Source organism: Ornithorhynchus anatinus, chromosome 2 (assembly GCF_004115215.2).
Source record: "Ornithorhynchus anatinus isolate Pmale09 chromosome 2, mOrnAna1.pri.v4, whole genome shotgun sequence".
Lineage (NCBI taxonomy): Eukaryota > Metazoa > Chordata > Mammalia > Monotremata > Ornithorhynchidae > Ornithorhynchus > Ornithorhynchus anatinus.
Window position 1 is genome coordinate 134,020,747 of NC_041729.1, and position 22,114 is coordinate 134,042,860.

Consider the following 22,114-nt stretch of genomic DNA (forward strand, 5'->3'; position numbering starts at 1 on the left):
CACAGGAGAACTCCGGGGCTGACGGTGTCAGAGAAGTAGCGTGGCCTAGCGGCAAGAGCACGGGCCTGGGAGTCAGACGACCGGATTCTCATCTCGGCTCTGCCACTCGTCAGCTGGGTGTGACCTTGGGCAAGTCACTTCACTTCCCCTGGGCCTCAGCTTTATCTCCTGGCTCCCTCTCCCTCGGACTTTGAGCCTCATATGAACCAGAAACTACGTCCAACCCGATTACTTTTTATCTACCTCAATGCTTAGCACGATGCTTGGCGCATCGTAAGCGTTTAACAAGCACCATTAAAAAAAAAGTCAGGGTGCTTCCAGTAGAAGGGGCGGTCCAAAGTGCTCAAAGTCTGAGTTTTCAAAGGAATCAATTACATCATACACCAACATTTAAGGTTTATCTGGGGGAGAATTCAAGCTGATGATGAATGCTATGGAAAAAAAAAATTCTGAAGCTCGGGCTATTTTATTTTTAATTTAATCTGCCCCTCCCCCAAAGGCACCGAATCCTATCGGTGCAGCAATGGAGTAACGTTTTAAATCATTTTCTTTGTTCTTGCCTTTACTTTTTCTGCCTGTTCGGTTCCCCCCTTGAGATCACACGCCACTGCTAGCCAGTGATCAACTCTGTGTATTCTCCCCCGCGACTTACTAGAGAGCTTCTGCGTATCCTAAGCACCGAGTTGAACATTAAGGAAATCGTCATCCTCTTCTGGGCTTAAAAGAGATGTTTCAAAATGGATGAAAAGTTTAACTGAAAATCACTCGGTCTATTTTCAAAGTCATTTCTAACTTGCACTGTACTCAGCAGTCCACCATTTTCCTAAACTTGTGAGAGTAACCCAGCGATTTCCTAACAGAGGGAGACGTGTTCAAGCACCAGTGCTCAAAACCAAAGTTTATGCCAAGGCTAAGAATTTTTTTTTAAACACCTACGTTTAACACAGACTGTATTAGTGCATAATTACCTTTTAACAGATTAAGGTAACCTATAATGCAACACGTTCAAATACAAAAAGGTCTACTGAACGAAACGTGGTTGCTAATCAAGCTTCCACAGGAATATTTTCCTATTAAAATTGTCCAGTTGGGCAATAATTGCTCAAAAATATTATGGATTTAAAGATGTCTTTTTTTTTTCTGCGTACCCTATAACTAGTCAAGAGCTCTACACCTGGTAGAAAAACCCCTATCTTTTCATTTTCATTTCCAGGTGAAATGACTTGGCTGTGTATTTCTGATCCAAAGATAGCAGTAAATGCACTTGAGGCAATCTTTCCAACAACTTAAAAGTTTTACCTCTAATTCTGATTTTGTTTTTTCAGCATATAGGTTTACTCCTAAGGATTTCCATTACCTTAAAATAATCTTAGGGATTTGGCAAAGGAAAGAAAAAGCTTATTCTTTACAGTATTTAAAAATGTCTCCGAAGTACAATTTACAATATGTGTTACAGAATGTATGTACATGGTTTAGCAGATTACAAAAGTCATTTGCCCTCACCCTTGATATTTCTTTGTTCTCCAATAATTCCTAGCTCTTTAAACAAGTCATTTTGTTAAATATGACATTTTTCTATTCAATTTCAACCAGGTTTTTTTCTTCCAAGAAACATGCACAGTGGCTCATCTAAATAAATGTAGAACTAGGTAGTGTTACAGTTACGAAAATGCGAGCAATCTGCTTCAAAAGCAACATAAGTCATTTACGTCTGAGAAGGCTCACCCTCCTGAGCTGTAGTAAGCACCTTAAAACAGGTGTATCCATGAAGACCCTACATTTTTAAATTTACATTTTAAAAAAACTGCATAGACAACAAAACATTTTTTTAAACCGGTTATTACTGATTATCCTATTAATACTGGTTTACTGAATATGAAGAAAATGCATTTTTTTCCCCTCGGTTTAAGTTGTTTACACCCCACGGCCATTCCTCTACCTACCATGAGATGTATGACTCTTCCAGCAAGTTTATCTAGTCTCTACAGAAACTGATTTAATAATGGACAAAAAGAAAACACACACACCCCCACTGGTCTGCTGACCAAATTCACCCCAGTGATCTTCCGCGTTACGGCTGACCTTTCCACGCTTGGTGTCCACGCACCACTGTCAATATCACTTTTTTAAGCTTCAAGGGAAGGGGAATTCTCCTGAAAACTACGTTGAATCGGCCTACTCCACCGTTTGGTGTGCTCAGATTTAAGGTGCTATTCCACGAGTGCCCGCCCTCCCCGCCTCCCCACTAATCCACCCCACCTTTGAACGTCTTTACCAAGTGGGCATCATGTCTGGGAACCAGACTCGTCCGAGATGCTTCGACACTTCCCAGTGTATCTGCTCCAAGTTGTACTTCTGGTCGGGGATCAGCACTTCCTCCATAATGGACAGCTGGGACAGGCGGCCGCCACACAGCTTCACAAACTCGACGAAGGCACTGCAAGAGACTTCACACTCCCCCAGGCCGATGGCCGACAGATTCTTGCAACGTTCCGCGATGCGGATCAACTCTTCGTCCAGCGGGCGCAAGCCGTTGGCGCACACGACCAGCTCGACCAGCCGGGGGCAGGTCAGACCCACGCGGCCAAGCACGTCTTTGCTTACTGACCTCCCGAAGTACAGGTGGGTGGCGGGGACCTCGTAACGAAAGAACGGGTCGAATTCCTCCTCGTACAAAAAAAAGTACATGACCAAATTCACTTTGGGCGAATGCTTAATAAAAGCATCCCAGCTGCTCTTCTGAATCGAGTGGAAGTGCGTCTGTCCCGGGTTCTCACTGACTACGTCGATGCGCAAGTGTTCTAATCGAACGTGTTTCTCAGAAGACAGAGCGAGAAGCAGGTCATCGCTTAGCAAATGGTAGTTCAGGGCCAGTTCGCGTAAGCCGTGGCACTGGTCGGCCACGCAGAGGATACCTCGTGAGAAGAAGAAGAAAAAAGAACCAGCTATGAACAAGTTACAGACACAGCTTTAAAAAGTAGAAACGATCTTTTAGAGTTGTAGGCATAAAAGGTTTTTGGAAGAAAATCTGCATTATGGTCGGTTCTTCCAGAGGGCGTTATCATAACAGCTTTAGGTATAATGCTTTTGGGCACTTGGGGAACCTTCTTTTTCCCAAGAAGCACATCTATTTGAATAGAACATGATGCAATGTCTGAAGAAACGGTGTGCACGTGGTATGAGCCAAGGCATATCATTTTGACTTTTCCTCGGATTTATCAACAACATAACCCTTGAACTATTTTTTTCCTTCCTGTTGACACAAATTTTAAGATTACGTACTATGGCGATCCAAAGAATGATGTTTATCATATTAAGATTGATTGTGATTAGGGTCCTGTCTAGTATGGGGATGAAGCTTGATTTATTATTTACTTTTTTTGCTTCTTTGGAACAGGAACAAATCTTACTTATATAAACTTTGCTCAACTAGACCTACGAAAGTTTTAGGTGAAAACCACAGTGAAGAACTCCTCTTCCCCAGATGAAATTCGAACCTTCGGCACACTGCCAACATAAACTGGGAAAATAGCTAACATTTTACAATTTGGTTTCAAAAGAATAAGCAAGGCTGTGAATTTTTCCACGAGACGATCATCTGAAATGGGAAGATTAAAATAGCTTTTCTGGCAAGACATTTTGTTATAATTAGAGTAATTCAGCTTCTATCTTCCAATTTAAAGTGGCCACAGTTTTGCCCGAGCGATGACATACAGACAATACAGATGAAAAAAAAAAGTTTAAGTGGGATGTTTGTTGGTAACTAGAAACCTTTGGGGTTTGGTAACTTTGCCATCTCTTTGACGGAACTCTTCTATCTGCTAGAAAATCTGTACTTTGATCGCAAAGTGAAGTTTCTATGTTATTAATTTAGGCAAAAAATATATTTGGAAACTCCGTGACTTAGCTCCAACAGAATTCAATCACTGTCACAAAAGCAGGTTAATCTTACCTTCATCATTTATAAATAATATCCCTATTTAACATCTCCCACTCCAATCACTATTCAGCAGAACTTGGTAAATAGTAAGGGGTCCTGGAGGCTACTCTTATTCATGGACCATAGCACACAGTAAGCGCTGGATAAACACCATCTATTTGATTTACACAGCCTGTGTTTCATTATGAACGCCGTACTTTCCCAAATGCACGTTCACAACATACCTGCTGGTGAAACATGAGGACAGCTGCTCATTTTTAATAGTCTGAGGGTATCGCTGTTGTTGGCTACTAGTACCTTGAGGGATGGATCATCTACTGGTGTGTCGTCTATCTTAAGCGAGGAGAGGGATTTGGAGTTGACAAACACAACTGTCAGGGCAGAGATAAAGTGAGACTGTGGAAAGAAAAAAGGTTGGGAACACTTTCATAGAGAAATGCTCTTATGTTTCCTTACATTACATAAGCACGCATCTTCCTGTAACGTTTTTGATTGCTTTTATAAAAGAGAGCCTCAAAACGCTAGACTGAATGTCTGCCTAAAGTTACAAAATGCAAAGACACAAATATAAATTTGTGAAAGGTAACCAATTTGCCCACTAAAATTGGTGTACCTTTAAGCTAATAATTTAATCCAATCAATTTTGAAACAGACAGCATTTACAATTCATTCTTGTAAACATCAGTTTAAAAATCTTTACTGAAGAGCTAACACAAGGAAAGTGAATTTTTACATCCCAAATCCTTCACTTATAAAAACACCATCAGGGAAACAAGGTATATGTATATGTTTATCTGTTTTTCCTTTTGTAACTCCTGAAATCTCTACCATTTTTTTTGACCAATTGAAAAACTCCTTACGCCCAATTATAACCCTCTTGCCACCCCCAATCTTCTTTTAGTCAATACTTCCAGGTGTTTACCCATTTTTCCTTATCTGAGGATGCAACTTATACCACTTAACTAATCAAGTTATTGCATTTCCTTTCCCTCCTTCAAATTCCACCTCGAGATGCAAAATAAATCTACTAATGCTTTCCTTCTTTCAGATGAATCACCTTTCCACGATCTAGTGGACAGAGCAAGGACTGTCGGCTGCGTGACCTTAGGCAAGTCACAACTTCTCTGTGCCTGTTACCTCATCTGTAAAATGGGGATTAATGCCGTAAGCCCCATGTGAGACATGGAATGTGTCCACCCTGATTACCTGTCTCTGTCTCAACGCTTAATTCAGTGCTTGGCACTTAGTAAGCTCTTAACAAAAATCATTTACCATTTCCCAAATAATTTCATTTTTAAATAACTGAAAGGCAATTTTTAAAGTACTGCTTTCTTTGCCTCTCAGCTCCTATTCCCTCCTATTGACTGGAAACAGCAGGTTCTGATTGATATTTTCCTCTATTAAGATGATCCTGTTCCAATCTCTTTTATCCCTATTCATTCATATTTATTGAGCGCTTACTGTGTGTAGAGCACTGTACTAAGCACTTGGAAAGTACAATTCAGCAGCAAATCCTTAGAATTCATTGGTAGGTCTAAGAGAGTTCTTGTTGAAATCAAGCCAGGATGCTGTCGCCGAACACAATTATATTGCACCCATTGTCCCGTGAGGTGAGTAGCTACGTCAGGGTTCCTGGCTCCATGAGGTGACCTCATTCCATCCTGCTTCCTTCCATCCTGGCAAAAATTAGAACACCTGCGGCATAAGGCCTCATTTAAACTCGAGAAATCTAGTTACTGTGGAGTCTGAATCACAAGGAGAAATTCTGCTCCTCTACCCACAGCTCCCTGCTCAATTTTGTCTTTATTTTGTGTATTGTGTATCTGCTCTTGTCCATTAGTCTGTCAATGTTTTTGTGTTTCACTGCTCCCAATGTGTCTAACTCCAGTTGTTCCCTTACATTCTGTTTCCAGTACTCCCACTTACTGTGGGACTGTGAGCCCCTTGAGGGACTGGGTCTATGTCTAATCTCACCTATATTCTCTTTCCCAGCGCTTAGTACAGTGCTCTGCACATAGTAAGGGTTTAATACTATTCGACTAATTGACAGAAGTTCCTCTGAAGAAAAAAAAGAAAAAGAAAAAACCAACCAACCCACATTAACAGTGTAGTATACAGTGTATAGTTTACAGAGGATGGGGCTGAAAATAGTTCTGTTGTATTGTACTCTCCCAAGCGCTTAGTACAGTGTTGTGCACATAAGTGCTCAAAAAAATTCCACTGATGATTGATTGACTGGATTCTAGTCCTGCCTCTGACACTGACTTGCAGTGGACTTTTAGGCAAACCACTTAATCTCTCCGAGCCTTAGTTTTCTAGTAAGCAAAATGGAGATAATAATACCTGCCTCTTTCTACCATTCTGGCATATTGTGAAGATAAAAAATGAGATCACTGATGTGAAATCACTATGGAAAAATAAAAGAATTATACAAATGCAAGGTAAAATGAACTTGAACTATGAATGTTTAGCTACTTCAGTGACCAAATACATCCTCAACACCTCCCCTTTTTTTGGAAACTCTCAATGAAGTTTTCAGTTTTTCTGTCGCACATTTTCACAATTAATTGGCAATTCTCTTTCCAGGGTAATAAGTTTGAGGTTTATGAATCCAGCCAATTGACCATTTAAGACTGGAAGAAGAAAATTATTTATACTCAAAAAGTGAAAAGGTGAAATACCTAAACCACCTCATACCAAAATCAAACTGTGCCTTGTGAAAGCAATGTCAGCTCAGTGTCAAGCCCCAAAGAACAATTTAAGTTGTAGAAACTAAATGCCCAAGGATATATAAAGTAACTGCACTATTTATCCAAGTTGATCAACATCCAAGTTAAGCTAGTACTTCACAGGGGGATTAACTGATTTTAGTTTTCATGAAATGGGCAGCTCCCACCTTAGCAGATATTTTACTTACTGGATGTTAACTAATAAAAGTGACTGTTACTTATGTGCAGTGAACAGAAAAGCAACTACCCTTAGAAAGATACCTATAAAAGAGAAACAGGAGGCTTCCCAGGGAAAGAAATCTGGAATGTATTTAAACCTGAGGAGTCAAACTTTCCCTAATTATAGATCCGGTTCCCCAACCCAAACATGGCTCCACTCATCACGAGTCTCAACATACAATCCTAAATCAAAGCTGAACAATACCTTTGGTAAATCCATAAAGCTGGGCCGAGCGGTTGAGATAAGTCCAAGTGTTTTTAATGAGCAATTCACAAGTTGAGATAAAATATCACAAGCTGCTTCTGCTGACTCCTTGCTACTGTCCACCTAAAAAAAGGAACATTTTCTTATTGGAATATCCTTGCATCTCTCTCTAATTCAATTCTCAATTTACGTAGAATATTGGAGAAGAAATGCATTAGCCTATATGTAGATGCAGATACAGAGCAAAGACAGTTTAAGGTTGGAAAAAGGTATTTAAATTACCCACCTAACCACCCCTTTTCACCTCCTTGTTCTAACAAACAGAAAAGTATTGCACGTGGGTTTGAGTGATCAGGCCACCCCAGGTCCTGCGCTTCAGTTGTCTATAAGACTTTCAGGTATGAAAGGTAAATGCTCCACTGCTAAAAAGTTATAGGTTCCCAAGCCCAGACACGAGGGGTTTCATACTCTCTAGGACCCTGTTTCTGCCTTTCCCCTTTGGGAGATAATAATGTTGGCATTTGTTAAGCACTATGTGCAAAGCACTGTTCTAAGCACTGGGGTGATACAAAGTGATCAGGGTGTCCCACGTGGGGCTCACAGTTTTAATTCCATTTTTTACAGATGAGGTAACTGAGGCACAGAGAAGTTAAGTGACTTGCCCAAAGTCACACAGCTGACAAGTGGCGGAGCCGGGATTAGAACCCATGACCTCTGACTCCCAAACCCGGGCTCTTTCCACTGAGCCATGGGGAAAAGGATATTTAGGAAGCATCCGCAAAAAGCCATGGCTAATGGAAACCTGAAGGAAGTCTAATAAGCAACCATAAATCATCACCATTTGGAAAGAGATGAAAAACACATTTACCTTGAAGCTGACATACTGGAGGTGGTTGGAATGTTTTTTAATAATCTGCTTGATGAGTTCTGGGTGTGTGGCTTTCAAATACGATGTCGCTGGCTGATTCAGTTCAAATTCAAAACACCTCCACAGGTCAGGCATATGAAACACTTGATTCCAATTTCGGCAGACTTGTGAAGCATGAGCGCGGTCCAGAAGAGGCAAGTATTTAAATACTTGAAGGATAATATCTTGAAGGAGGTTACCCCAATCACAAGTCTGGATGGCCTCAGAAGAATTTTCACTTGTAGTCCTCTTTTTCTTGCATTTTTCTCCGTTCTCTAAAGCATTGATGGTGACCTCACTATCCCTCCTTCCACGCTTCATCCTATTAGAAAAAAAAGAAAAAAGAGAGCCATGGCAGTCAGATTGATGGCCTATCTAGCCTAGCATTCTTTCTCCAAAGGACACTGCCTGAACAGTGTGATGGCTGTCCCCATGATATTCATCATCATCATAAAAATAGTATTTGTTAAATGCTTACTATGTTCCAAGCACTGATCTAAGCACTAGGGTAGAAACAAATTAATCATATTGGATAGAGTTCCTGTTCCACATGGGGCTCAGTCTCAATCCCCATTTTATTGGGGGGGGGGGGGAGAAACTGAGACTCAGGGAAGTTAAGTGACATGCCCAAGGCCACGCAAGTGGTGAAGCTGGGATTAGAACTCAGGTCCTCTGACTCGCAGGCCTGTGCTCTTTCCCTAAGCTGTGCTGTCTACTGTGTGTGCAGGGAACTGAATTAGGTGCTTGGGGACATTCAAAAGAAGTAAAAGACATGGATCCTGTCTTTGAGGAGTTTTTCATCTAATTTATTTTCAAATAAATTAAAACCATTTTCTTACTAATCATCAGGATTATATATACACTTTTAATACACCTTATTTACCCACTGCAGACCCCAGATTATAACCAACATGTTCCCTATCACCCACTGATTTTTGCACCCCTTCTGGGATGTATTATTCCCCGCTGCCCCGTCATATCTGTGACAGTTCTTCTTAGTCTCTTGCCTGAGGGCTTGCATTGCTAAGTAGGAAGATGCAGGAATAATACTAATAATGATATCTAAGTGCTTACTATGTGCCAAGCATTGTTCTACGCACTGGGGTAGATACAAGATAATCAGGTTCTTCCACGTGGTGCTCACAGTCTGAATCCCCATTTTTCAGATGAGGTAACTGAGGTCCAGAGAAATTCAATGACTTGCTCAGTCACATAGCCGACAAGTGGCGGACCTGGGATTAAACCTACGTCCTCTGACTCCCAAGCCCGTGCTCTTTCCACTAAACTACGCTGCTTCTCTACTTCAGGGAAGTGAGGTACCTCTGCGTCCAAGGTCAAATGGAAACCATTTGGGAAAGTCTCAAGGAGGGGGATTCAATCGATTGATCACTCAATCAGTCAACAGTATTTACCGAATACTTACTGTGCAGAGCACTGTATTAAGCTTTTAGGAGAATGCAGTAAAACAGAGTAGGTAGATACGTTCCCTGCCCACAGTGAGCTTATAGGCTAGAAGGGGAGACAGATATTAATATAAATAAGTTACGGGTATGTACATAAGTGCTGTGAGGCTGAGGGAGGGATGAACAAAAGGAGCAAATCCAAGTCCAAGGAATACTCCCAGAATGTAAGCTCCTCGAGGGCAAGGATCGTGTCTATCAACTCTATTGTTTTGTACTCTCCCCACAGCTTAGTACAGTGCTCCGAACACAGTAAATGCTCAATAAACACCATTGATAGATATTACTGCCTGCACAATTTTGTGTGGAAAGTCACATGTGATAAATATGTCTCTTGAATCTGCCTTCTTCAAACTTCACTGTGCTACCTCATCCTGGCATTGTTAGCAATTATGAAATTATATCTGTTTATTCATTCAATAGTATTTATTGAGCGCTATGTGCAGAGCACTGTACTAAGCACTTGGAATGTACAAATCGGCAACAGACAGAGACAGTCCCTGCCCTTTGATGGGCTTACAGTCTGTGCCAAGCACTGCATTAAGCCCTGGGATAGCTACAAAATAATCAGGTCATAATCCCTGTCCCACATGGTGCTCAAGGTTAAGTATGAGAGAGTCCAAGTATTTAATCCCCATTTTAAAGATGAGGAACTTGAGGCACAGAGAAATTACATCATTTGCCCAAGTGGAAGAGCCAAGATTAGAACCTAGATCCTCTGAGTCCAAGGCATGTGCTCTTTTTCCTAGGCCCTATCTTCCCAAATAATTGCCCCATGTTTACCATGTAGAAATTCATGGTACTGCAAATTCCAACCACCTCCCAGTCCCCCTCCTTCCTTCCAGATTTACAAAACCCTAATCTTCGCAGACTATCCTCAAACAGAGGCCACTCAACTTCCCTAACCTCTACATCTTTTCTAGCTCGGTAGCAGCCTTCGCCTGATAAGAAAATGTCCTCTGTTAAATTCATTTAACCTCTGAAAGGAAAAAAAAAAAATCTACATTTCAAACTCTTTCCATACACATCTTCCTTCTGAAATGCATCCCCATCATCATATTTATTGACCACTGTTCTAGGGATCTGGGGAACGTTATGGGGAAGTCAAGCGGACAGTAATGCAATCAACAGGCAGAAGAGTTAAGGAAACAACCACGGGGAATTGAAAGGACTCCCCACCCGTGGGACTCAGTAGGCAGTCAGTCCCAGGTGGGCTAAAAGCAACCAATCTGCCTTACCTCACAGACCACCCCCTTCAGACGGGAGCCCCAGCACCAAGCCAGAGGCAGGAGGAAGCGAAGAGTTCCAGCAAGCAAGAGAGGGTGGCTTTCCCACCCACCTTTAAACACCCGCTGCCTTCCTTATACACCCTCCCCTGCCATCCACACCTTGTAATACCTCTGACCATCTGTGTTCTCAGGTCTTCCTTCTGCAGGAAGGGACCGTGTTCTCTCAATGGCTTCAGGCATTCGCACTTGGTGGCTGCCCTGGGCCTGCCCTCGTGGGGAAGAGCTCTATGTCCCATAAGAGATGACCTAATCAACCAGCTCCGGTGGACTCTCAACTCTCAGGCTGGGAAAGCTTCTTCCAGGTATTACAATCTGGCTTGGGGGGCGAGGTGGGGGACTTCCCCTGGGGGGGACGGGAGGGCAGAAGGAAGTAAAAAGGGGCTTTTTTGAGAGTTTATATTAGGCAGGTCCTCTTGAGATCCTCCTTCAGTCCACCCTCCTCCTTCCTGGGCAGACCATGAGTTCTGTAAACTCACTTTGGGCAGGGAATATGCCTGTTTCCTGTTGTATTGCACATTCCCAAGCTCTCATTACAATGTTCCACACACAGTAAGCGCTCAATAAATACGACTGAATGTACACACATCACCTACACACCTGTCCTTCATGGGGACAGCCTCCAGAAATGTACAAATCGACAACGAAAACAGCTAAATGGAAAAGAGCAGTGAGGCGGCCAAGGGGATGGCCTCGCTGGGAAGGAGGTGGGGGAGAGCAAAGATTAACTAGGAAATGCCTACAAAAGGCCTTGAAAGGTCTAGCAAAGTGACAGAGGGAAGGCATTCCTCCCAGTGGGATAAAGGTCAGAGCAGTTAGTCAGGGATAGGAAGAAAAGCAAAGAGCATAAGGTAGGCTATGTAGGCTGGTCAGACCTAGGACAGGACGGCTGTGTGCATTTGTGTGTGACCACTGAACGGGATGGAGGAGTCTTGTGACGTCCTCTGCACTTTTCCTGTGTCTGGGGAAATGCAAAGATATTGGCAGTGTCGTGACTTGATCTGAAGCCACACTGCCACTTCTGTACATAGCCATTTACAAACTACTGTCTAAGCACTTTTCCATTTACTTTTCCCTCCTACTTTAAATTATGTCTTCTCCTGGCTAGATTCCAAAATCCTTAAGGGCAGGGATTGTTTTCCAACTCTTACTATATTCTCCCAAGCAGTTGGTACAGTACTCTACACACTGTAGGTATTCAATATCTACTTAGATACCTATAAATTATGGCATATTACTTAATACTGTCTGTCTCCCCTTCTAAAGGGTAAGCTTGTTGTGGGCAGGGCAAATGTCTACCAACTCTGTTGTGCTCTCAAATCAGTCAAACAATGGTATTTAATGAGCACTCGCTATGTGCAGAGCACTGTTCTAAGCACTTGGGAGAGTACAATGCAATGGAATTAGTGGACACGTTTCCTGGTCAAGCACTCAGTACGGTGCTCCGCACAGTAAGCAATCAAATATCACTGATGAGTGATAACATTTATTAATTAGCTTGGTGGCAGTTGGCATATTCTTAGATATCTTCAATTTTGGGGCCCTACCTCTGGACAGGTTTCCTAGTTCAAACAATACATCTCAGTTTAGGTTCACATAGCTTCTGCTTTGTTATGATCAGTGACCTAGCTCATCCTCTGCACTGTAAACTCACCGTGGGCAGGGACTGTGTTTGCTTATTTTTGAATTACATTCTTCCAAGCACCTAGTACTGTACTCTGCATACAGAGCTCAATAAATAAGTGCTCAATAAATACCACTAAATGAATGAATAAATAAATGACCTCTGACAAGCCCTAAGCACTGATGCTTAGCTTGGAACTAATTCCTTCATGAGGCTTAGTTAGGGGAAAATGGCAATTTTGTTTAACTAGAGGTGTCATTTCTTCTAGCTTGTGTCCTCATGCCTCTCTCCTTCCTCATCACTCTTTTCCCTCAATCGATCAAATGTATTTATTGAGCACTTACTGTGTGCAGAGCACTGTATAACACACGGAAGAGTAAAACAGAGTTGGTAAACATTCCCTGCTCCTTTCCTTTCTCACCTGACATTACATATACAGTATGGTTCAAATACACTCTGCACTATGCTTTCCTCCTCATGTGCCTTTCCACCCTTCAACAGCAGCCCAAATTCCCATTTTTCAAGCTCTCAGAGAGCATGGGGTAGACTCCTTCCTTTCTCTACTAATCCCCCATCAATGCTACCCTTTCCCTAGCTATGACAGCCCAGCAAATAAAATTCTACAGTTGCTATTGCCAAGGAAGTGTTCTCAAGAAACACCCAGGGACCAGGAATTGAGTAACATTTAGCCAAGCCAGTGGCCTAAGTGAATTTCTAAAAACCCGTTCTGCTGCATTCAAGACGAACTGCATTGTAGAAGGGTAGGGACAAGAACAGCTAACAATCGGAGGAGCGTTTATAATGCAGGGGCTGAATTCTTGAAGAGACTCGTGTTTTGGGAAAATCATGTTGTAGGCCCATTAATTCAATGGGAATTAATGGCTTAAAAGGATAGATGGTTTGAAGATACCACCGCGACTGATGTTTTGAGAAACAAATTCTGATATTATCGCCAAGTACACCTCTGGCCACCCTCTCGGGGAAGCATGTGGAGAGTTTCCAGTCCTCTACCATTCTCGACTACGGGAGGGAGAGTCAAGCAGAGGCCTACCCATTCCACTCCTAGATTGGCCAGTGACTAACGAGTGGCAGGCCATCTGCTACAAGTCAAAACTCCCCTGTGCTGGCCAGCGGCGGCACGGGAGAGTCGAGGGTGGAGACTCAAGTTGACTGCACGGGAGAAGGCAATGGTAAATTACTTCCTTATTTTTACCAACACAGCTCTCTGGATCCACTACAAGAACGATCGCAGAGAGAGGTGGGGAGTTCTGGGAGAGATGCGTCCACGGCGTAGCTATGGGTCGGAGACGACTCTACAGCATAAGGCGAGACACCACCGGCAAAAACCTTTACAACCTTTCCACTTGTTATGCTACTGAATTCAACACTGCAACATTAGAAAAACATTAAGTTACTATAGACTGTGGCTCGCTGTGGGCAGGGAACGTGTCTGTTCTATTGTTATACTGTACTCTCTGGAGTATTTAGTACAGTGTTCTGCATAAAATGAGCGTTCAATAAATACGACTAACTAAAAGGTCCTATATAATTTGACTCACTCCTCTTGAATTCGCCCCCTTAACTTCTTTGTAATATAAAATGGGCAAAACACTTCTAGCTACCCCAAATCTACTTGTGTCCACTGGTGGGTCATGTTATACCACAACAGGCTCGTACTGTAGCAAGAGCGCTCCCTAATTCTTCCACTCAGTCATTCGTATTTATTGAGCGCTTACTTTGTGGCAGATCATTGTACTAAACACTTGGGAGATGTGCAGGAAACAATGTTTATAGCAAGACTTTGGTGAACTGTTGTACGAAATAGGTACAGAGTTTGTCTTATAGCCCCTGGATACTGTCGAAAGGATAGCTCCCACTTTATCTGTTCAAAACAAGCCTGTCTATGCAGACCACACATTTCTTATAACTACAGGGACTCCTGAGGTAGCGAGCTGCACTTGGTTCCATGACAAAAGAGTGTTAGACACAGCATACCGTACTCTCCCAAGTGTTCACTACACACATTAAGTGCTCAAAAAATATAACTGAGTTTAGGTTCCCCAAGAAAATAGAGTGCAAGATTGGGAGAATTGGTCAAAACAACAAATACGTTAAAGTGAAAAAACAAGTTACATGACTGGATGGTGCTGAATTAATCTGTACATAAGTAAATACTTCATTTTCAGAGTATCTTTTACCTATTTAGCAGAAATATCTTGAGCTTTTACGTATATATTAGAAAGATTTTTCTGTTTGGCATTATATCAACACAATACCAAACAGGACAAAAACAGCTGTTCAAATGGGCTTTTAATCTCTCTATCCAAGTTAAGGTAATCCAGCTATTATAGGGTACTCTCCCAGTCATTTAGAACAGTAATCTGTCAATAATCAATCGTACTGAGCCCTTCAAGTACTTCAAAAGTTGAGAAGATGGAAATTATGAAGGTGGTGTTTGAACCTAGGCAAACTCTGCCTTATCAACCATAATATTTATTGAGTGCTTACTATGTGGGGGGCACTGTCCAAAGGGCTTGGGAGAGTATAATAGACAATCCCTGCCCGTGAGGAATTTACAATCCTCAAGGGGGCACAGACACTAAAAGGAATTATAAATAGGGGGAATGGTGGGGTACAAGGATATTTTCTATGACTTTCGGGCATTTGGTATCTGCCCCACCCTAAGTCCCAGAGCACTCATGGACATACCTGTAAATTATGAATTAGAAATTGTTTATTCTTATTAATATTTCTCCCTCTCTAGACTGTAGGCTCATTGTGGGCAGGGAGCATGTCTACCAACTCTGTTGTACTGTATTTTCCCAAGCACTTAGTACAGTGCTCTGCACACGGTAAATGCTCAATATATACCACTGATTTAATGCTATGTACACAACCCTTAGCAACAGTTCTGTGCTTAGCCCCATCTTTAAGTTCTTTAAGTTTAGTTTTTATGGTGGAAGTATGTTTACAGAAGCGCTTGGAACCAGACAATCCTGAGGAAAAAGATTTTCTCCACAAAAGACCAATCGGTGTGGGAGGTCAGTGACATGATGATTTTAAATACTGGAATATGCATCACCAATTCACTTCAGCATAGTCAGGAAAGAGTTCTCAGAAATTTCAGGGGGGTTTCACCAAGAGGACTGCAAAAGGTCCTCTAAAGAAGAACAGAAAATGACTGGTAGGCTTAGAACCTAAGAAGGGTGCGCCCAGGCTGGGCAAACTAGAATGACCTAATTTTTCTAGACTGGCCACTAAACTAGGTTACAGCTGTATTATAAGTTAAAGTTTCAATTTAGGAAACTATATAACTCACCCATGCTAAATTAGTTAGGCCTGAAACAATATAGTGCCCATGTTTTTAAAAGTGTTTTGTTTTGTTTTTTTAGGAATAACACATTGCTTTTAGACTGGGAGTCCTAACTTATTTTGGGTAGAAAGTGAACGAGGAAAGAAGTCCACAAACAAAAAGTTCTTGAACATTCTATCCCTCCATGAGAATGCTAGAAAGAGAAGCAGGTGCTCTAGTGGAAAGAGCACGGGCCTGGGAGTCAGGAGTACTGGGTTCTAATCTTCCTTGCCACTTGCCTACTGTGACCTTGGGTAAGTCACCTAACGTCTCCACGACTCAGTTACCTCATCTGTAAATGGGAATAAAAAATGTTTTCTCACTTTGTGAGCCCCAGGTGAGACAGTAACAGTGTCCAATGGGAGTCCCCATTCTCTGTGCCCCAGTGCTTAGCACTGTGCTTGGCAAATAGTGAACACAAACAAAGCCAGAGTTATCATTAGGATGATTATTATTACAGTGAAAAAAAAAATCTACATATGAAGTGAGTTCCCGAGGGGGATTTCAGATCGGAAAGTAGGTCACATTTGTTTCATGGCAACTCGTGTCAAGTGTTGAGAATCTCACTGAAGAACATAAATTTGGGCGTTTTTCAGTCTCTTCATATCCCTCTTTTCATCCGAAGTCATAAAAGCCTGGCCGAACCCAACCTGACCTGGGGATGGAAGGTCCCGTCTGGAGCGACAGGATGGAGAACCTGGGCAGAGGAATCGCGTACCGCACGAGTGGCTTGCACCCTGCCACTCACAGTTTCTTGTCCCAGATAGTCCTGTTCTGGCTGAGGTACAGGCAAACACGAATAGGTAAACACTCCTGTCACCCAGACACAATCAGGCAGGTCTCTCCAGGATGGTCTTCGCAAGTTATTTCTGCACTGGCATTCAGCCTTCCCCAACAAAGCCCTCATTTTCTCTACTTCCACTCCATTCTGCACCGCCCTAATTTCCTCCCTTTATTCACCTCTCAGCCCCAGGGCACTTAAGGTCCACATCTGTAATTTATTTATATTACTTTCTCCCCCTCTAGACTGTAAGCTTACTGTGGGCAGGGAACGTGTCTATCAACTGTTAAACTCTACTCTCCCAAGTGCTTAGTTCAGGGCTCCGCACCCAATAAATTCACCTTAAATATGACCGATTGATTGGACTGTCTCTTAACCAAGAGCAATTACCAAACTATTCATTATTATTATTACTAATCATGTTTACTGTTTACAGTGTGCAAGGCATTGTACTAAGAGCTTGGGAGAGTACAATATACTCTCTCCGCCCACAAAGAGCTCACAGTCCAGAGGATTGGAGGAAAAGGAAAAATCTGGGTTTTCCACTTTTATTTCTCTGTTCTGATTTCCCCCAGAAAAAGAAGAAAAAAAAATCCCGGAGAGGCTGTAAAAGCTCTGCCAAAGCTGTTTGTGTTGACACTTTAATGCCTTCGATTTGGGAGCCTCCTGATGAGGGCCATAACCCGGACTGACGGACAAACTGACTTTGCAATTCAATCCCTGCAGGAAGCAAACCCTCCCCACAGCCAACGGGCCAGAAAACAAAAACAACAACAACGTTGACCTGACCTCGGAGGCTGTGCCTGGGAATCGTGCACCCCCTCAGTGCGATGCCCCGCTCGGGAGAATGGCAGGGGGACCCCTGCCTAGATTGTGAGCTCACTGTGGGCAGGGGATGTATCTGTTTATTGTTCTGTTGTGCTCTCCCAAGCGCCTAGCAGAGTGCTCCGCACACGGTACGCGCTCAATCCGACTGAGGAGGAAGCCGCCATGGCCAAGTGGGAAGAACCCGGGCCTGGGTTCCAATCTCCCTTGCGCCACTTGGCCTACTGTGTGATCATGAGCCAGTCGCTTCCCTTCTCTGTGCCTCAGAGAAGCAGTGTGGCTCAGTGGAAAGAGCCCGGGCTTGGGAGTCAGAGGTCATGGGTTCGACTCCCGGCTCTGCCATTTGTCAGCTGTGTGACTATGGGCGAGTCACTTCACTTCTCTGGGCCTCAGTTACCTCATTTGTAAAATGAGGATTAACTGTGAGCCTCACGTGGGACAACCTGATTACCCTGTATCTACCCCAGCGCTTAGAACACTGCTCTGCACATAGTAAGCGCTTAACAAATACCAACTTTATTATCTGTGCCTCGGTGTGCTCATCTATAAAATGGGGATTCAATACTTGTTCACCCTCCTAGTTAAACTGTGAGTCCCCTGGGGGAGGTAATTATCCTGGATCTACTCCAGCACTTAAGCACCATACTTGGCACATAATCAGCACTTAATTATTATTATTATTGCTAGCAGCGCAGGCTTGAGAGTCTGGGGACCTGGGTGCTAATCCCTGTTCTGCCACTCGTCTGCTATGTGACCTCAGACCCGTCCATTTTTCTGTGCCTCAGTTTCTTCATCCATAAAATAGGGATTTAATACCAGTTCTCCCTCCTGGGAGCGCTGGGGGAGGGGAAGACAGCATCTGATCTCATTAATCCCCACCAACCCCAGCGCTTAGCACATAGTGGGAGAGAAGCTGCGTGGTTTGGGAGTCAGAGGACATGAGTTGCAATCCCAGCTCTACCACCTGTCTGCTGCGTGACCTTGGGCGAGCCATTCTGTAAAGTGGGGATTAAGACTGTGAGCCCTACATGGGACAATCTGATGACCTAAATATCTATAATTCTGTTTATTTATATTGATGCCTGTTTACTTGTTTTGATGTCTGCCTCCCCGCTTCTAGACTCTAGGCCCAGTGTGTCTCAGGGATTGTGCTGAATTGTACTTTCCGAGCGGTTAATACAGAGCTCTGCACAGAGTGAGCACTCAATAAAAATGACTGAATATTCCAGCACTCAGAACACTGCTTGGCTCTTATAAGCGCTTAACAAATACCATCATTATTACTACTGTTATTCACTTCTCTGGGCCTCAGTGAACTCATCTGTGAAATGGGGACAAAGACTGGGAACCCTAGGCAGGACAACCCGATTAATTGGTATCTACCCCAGGGTTTAGGATAGTGCTTGGCACATAAATAAGCACTTAACAAATACCATTATTATTCACTTCTCTGGGCCTCAGTGTCCTCATCTGTAAAATGGGGCTGAAGACTGGGAGCCCCAATGGGGACAACCTGATTACCCTCAATCTACCCCAGCGTTTAGGATAATGCTTGGCACATAAATAAGCGCTTAACAACTACCATCATTATTATTACTGTTTTTCACTTCTCTGGGCCTCAGTGTCCTCATCTGCAAAATGGGGCTGAAGACTGGGAGCCCCAGGCGGGACAACCGGACGGGAAGTCCCAGGTAGGACAACCCGATTAATTGGTAATAATAATAATAATAATAATAATAATGTTGGTATTTGTTAAGCGCTTACTATGTGCAGAGCACTGTTCTAAGCGCTGGGGTAAACACAGGGGAATCAGGTTGTCCCACGTGGGGCTCACAGTCTTAATCCCCATTTTACAGATGAGGGAACTGAGGCACAGAGAAGTGAAGTGACTTGCCCACAGTCACACAGCTGACAAGTGGCAGAGCTGGGATTCGAACTCATGAGCCCTGACTCCAAAGCCCGTGCTCTTTCCACTGCGCCACGGTATCTCCTGTAGGGTTTAGGAGAGCGCTTGGTACACAAATAAGAGCTTAACAAATACCATTATTATTATTATTGTTTTTCACTTCTCTGGGCCTCAGTGACCTCATCTGCAAAATGGGGCTGAAGACTGGGAGCCCCAGGAAGGTCACCCCGAATAATTGGTATCTCCCCCTGGGCTTAGCTTGGTACATACGTAAGTGCTTAACAAACACCACTATTATTAATGCTTTTCACTTCTCTGGGCCTCAGTGACCTCATCTGTAAAATGGGGAGGAAGACTGGGAGCCCCACGGGGGACAACCCGATTAATTGGTATAATAATAATGGTGGTATCTGTTAAGCGCTTACTATGTGCAAAGCGCTGTTCTAAGAGCTGGGGGGGATACAAGGTGATCGGCTTGTCCCACGTGGGGCTCACAGTCTTCACCCCCATTTTACAAATGAGGGAACTGAGGCACAGAGAGGTGAAGTGACTTGCCCAAAGTCACACAGTTGACCAGCGGTGGAACCAGGATTCGAACCCATGACCTCTGACTCCCAAGCCCAGGCTCTTTCCACTCCCCCAGGGCTTAGGACAGTGCTTGGCACATAAAAAAGCACTTAAGAACTACCAGCATTATTATGACTGTTTCTCACTTCTCTGGGCCTCAGTGTCCTCATCTGTCAAATGGGGCTGAAGCCTGGGAGCCCCAGGGAGGACAACCCGATTAAGGGGCATCTCCCCCAGGATTTAGGAAAGTGCTTGGCACATAAGCAAGCGCTTAAAAAATACCACTATTATTACTGTTCTTCACTTCTCTGGGCCTCAGTGTCCTCATCTGTCAAATGGGGCTGAAGTCTGGGAGCCCCACGGGGGACAACCCGATTAAGTGGTATCTCCCCCAGGGCTCAGCACAGTGCTTGGCACGTGAATAAAAGCTTAACTACCCCTGTGTCTACCCCAGTGCATAGAACAGTGCTCTGCACATAGTAAGCGCTTAACAAATACCAACATTATTATTATTATTATCACTGTTTTTCACTTTTTTGGGCCTCAATGTCCTCATCTGTCAAATGGGGCTGAAGACTGGGAGCCCCACGGCGGGGGGGGGTGGGGGGGGGAACAACCCGATTAATGTACCGATTTGTCCATTCCAACGCTTAGTTCACTGTTCTGCAACAGCCTCCCCCAAGGCTTAGCACAATGCTTGGCACATAAATAAGGGCTTAACTACCATTATTCTTCTTACTATTTTTTCACTTCTCTGGGCCTCAGTGACCTCATCTGTCAAATGGGGAGGAAGACTGGGAGCCCCACGGGGGAACAACCCGATTAAGTGGTGTCTCCCCCAAGGCTTCGCACAGTGCTCGGCACATAAATAAGTTCTTAACTGCCATTATTATGACTGTTCTCACTTCTGTGGGCCTCAGTGTCCTCATCTGTTAAATGGGAAGGAAGCCTGGGAGCCCCACGGGGGAACAACACGATTAAGTGGTATCTCCCCCAAGGCTTGGCACAGTGCTTGGCACATTAATAAGCGCTTAACAAATACCACTATTATGACTGTTATTCACTTCTCTGGGCCTCAGTGTCCTCATCTGTCAAATGGGGCTGAAGCCTGGGGGCCCCACGGGGGACCACCCGATTAAGTGGTGTCACTCTCCCCCGAGGCTTAGCACAGTGCTTGGCACAAAAATATGAGCTTAACTGCCATTATTATTATTATTACTGTTTTCACTTCTGTGGGCCTCAGTGTCCTCATCTGTCAAATGGGGCTGAAGCCTGGGCGCCCCATGGGGGAATAACCCGATTAAGTGATGTCTCCCCCAAGGCTTAGCGCAGTGCTCGGCACATGAATAAGAGCTTAATTGCCATTATTATTAGGACCGTTTTCACTTCTCTGGGCGTCAGGGTCCTCATCTGTCAGATGGGGCTGAAGCCTGGGAGCCCCGGGGAGGAGAACCCGATTAAGCGGCGTGTCCCCCAGGGCTTAGGAGAGCGCTTGGCACCTGAATAAGCGCTTATGGCCTGGGCTGAGCGCGCTGAGCGTTGCGGCTGTGGGGGTGAGGGGGCGGGGGCGGGGGCGGGGGCGGGCGGCCCGTCCGGTGGCCCCCCGCGCCCTGGGCCCCCGGCCGTTACCTGAGGTGGTGGGCCGCGCCCCGGGCGCTCACATCGGCCCTGCCGGGCGCGGATCCCCGAAATCCCGTCGGGTGAGGCCGCTCCGCTCCGCCCCGGTCCCTTCCCGGCCGCCGCCTCAGCCCCAACGACCCCAAAATGGCGGCGGGCGGCGCGGGCGGTCCAACCTCCGGCCGCCGCGCATGCGCCCTCCCCTCCCTCTCCCTCTCCCCGACGGGCTCGGTAAATCGGCGTCGAGCCTCCTCCGGCGCGCGGCCCCCACCAACGGCCCGGGCCCACGACGCAGGCGCACTCCCCCCCCCGCCCTCCCCGACGGGTTCGGTAAATCGGCGTCGAGCCTGGCCCCGCGCACGCGCGCGGCCCCCACCAATGGCTCCGGCCCACGGCGCATGCGCACTCCCCCCCCCCCCGCCCTCCCCCAACGGGTTCGGTAAATCGGCGCCGAGCCTCGTACGGCGCGCGCGCCCCTCCCCCCCCCCACCAATGGCCCGCGGCGCATGCGCCCTCCCCCGACGGGCTCGGTAAATCGGCGTCGAGCCCCTTCCCACCACCAATGGCCCAGGGCGCATGCGCCAACTCCCGGCGGCTTGGAGGCCTCCCCTCGTGCTCGCAGCCAGTCCTATTTATTGAGCGCGAAGCACTGTGCTGAGCGCTCGGGAGAGCACGGTTTAACACTATCCATGCGTG

General features: G+C 44.9%; 1 protein-coding gene across 1 annotated transcript; it reads right to left on the reverse strand.

Moving 5' to 3' along the window:
* Positions 1 to 293: 293 nt before the first annotated feature.
* FBXL3 (F-box and leucine rich repeat protein 3) lies at positions 294 to 21,558 on the reverse strand. Its single transcript, XM_029056441.2, has 5 exons — positions 21,431 to 21,558; positions 7,962 to 8,322; positions 7,094 to 7,216; positions 4,165 to 4,336; positions 294 to 2,915 (listed from the first exon to the last, which is right to left on the reverse strand). The coding sequence occupies exons 2-5, from the start codon at positions 8,319 to 8,321 to the stop codon at positions 2,272 to 2,274; spliced, it is 1,299 nt and encodes a 432-aa protein (XP_028912274.1). The 5' UTR covers position 8,322; positions 21,431 to 21,558; the 3' UTR covers positions 294 to 2,271.
* Between the last annotated feature and the right edge of the window lie 556 nt (positions 21,559 to 22,114).

What these genes read in the sequence shown, in the direction of transcription:
- FBXL3 (XM_029056441.2), bottom strand. Translation starts at nt 8,321, where the DNA reads ATGAAGCGTGGAAGGAGGGATAGTGAGGTCACCATCAATGCTTTAGAG. An exon ending in TCCAGTATGTCAGCTTCAAG is followed by an intron (nt 7,217 to 7,961) that starts GTAAATGTGTTT and finishes TCCTTTTTTTAG; the next exon opens with GTGGACAGTAGCAAGGAGTC. An exon ending in GCTTTATGGATTTACCAAAG is followed by an intron (nt 4,337 to 7,093) that starts GTATTGTTCAGC and finishes TTCTTTCCACAG; the next exon opens with TCTCACTTTATCTCTGCCCT.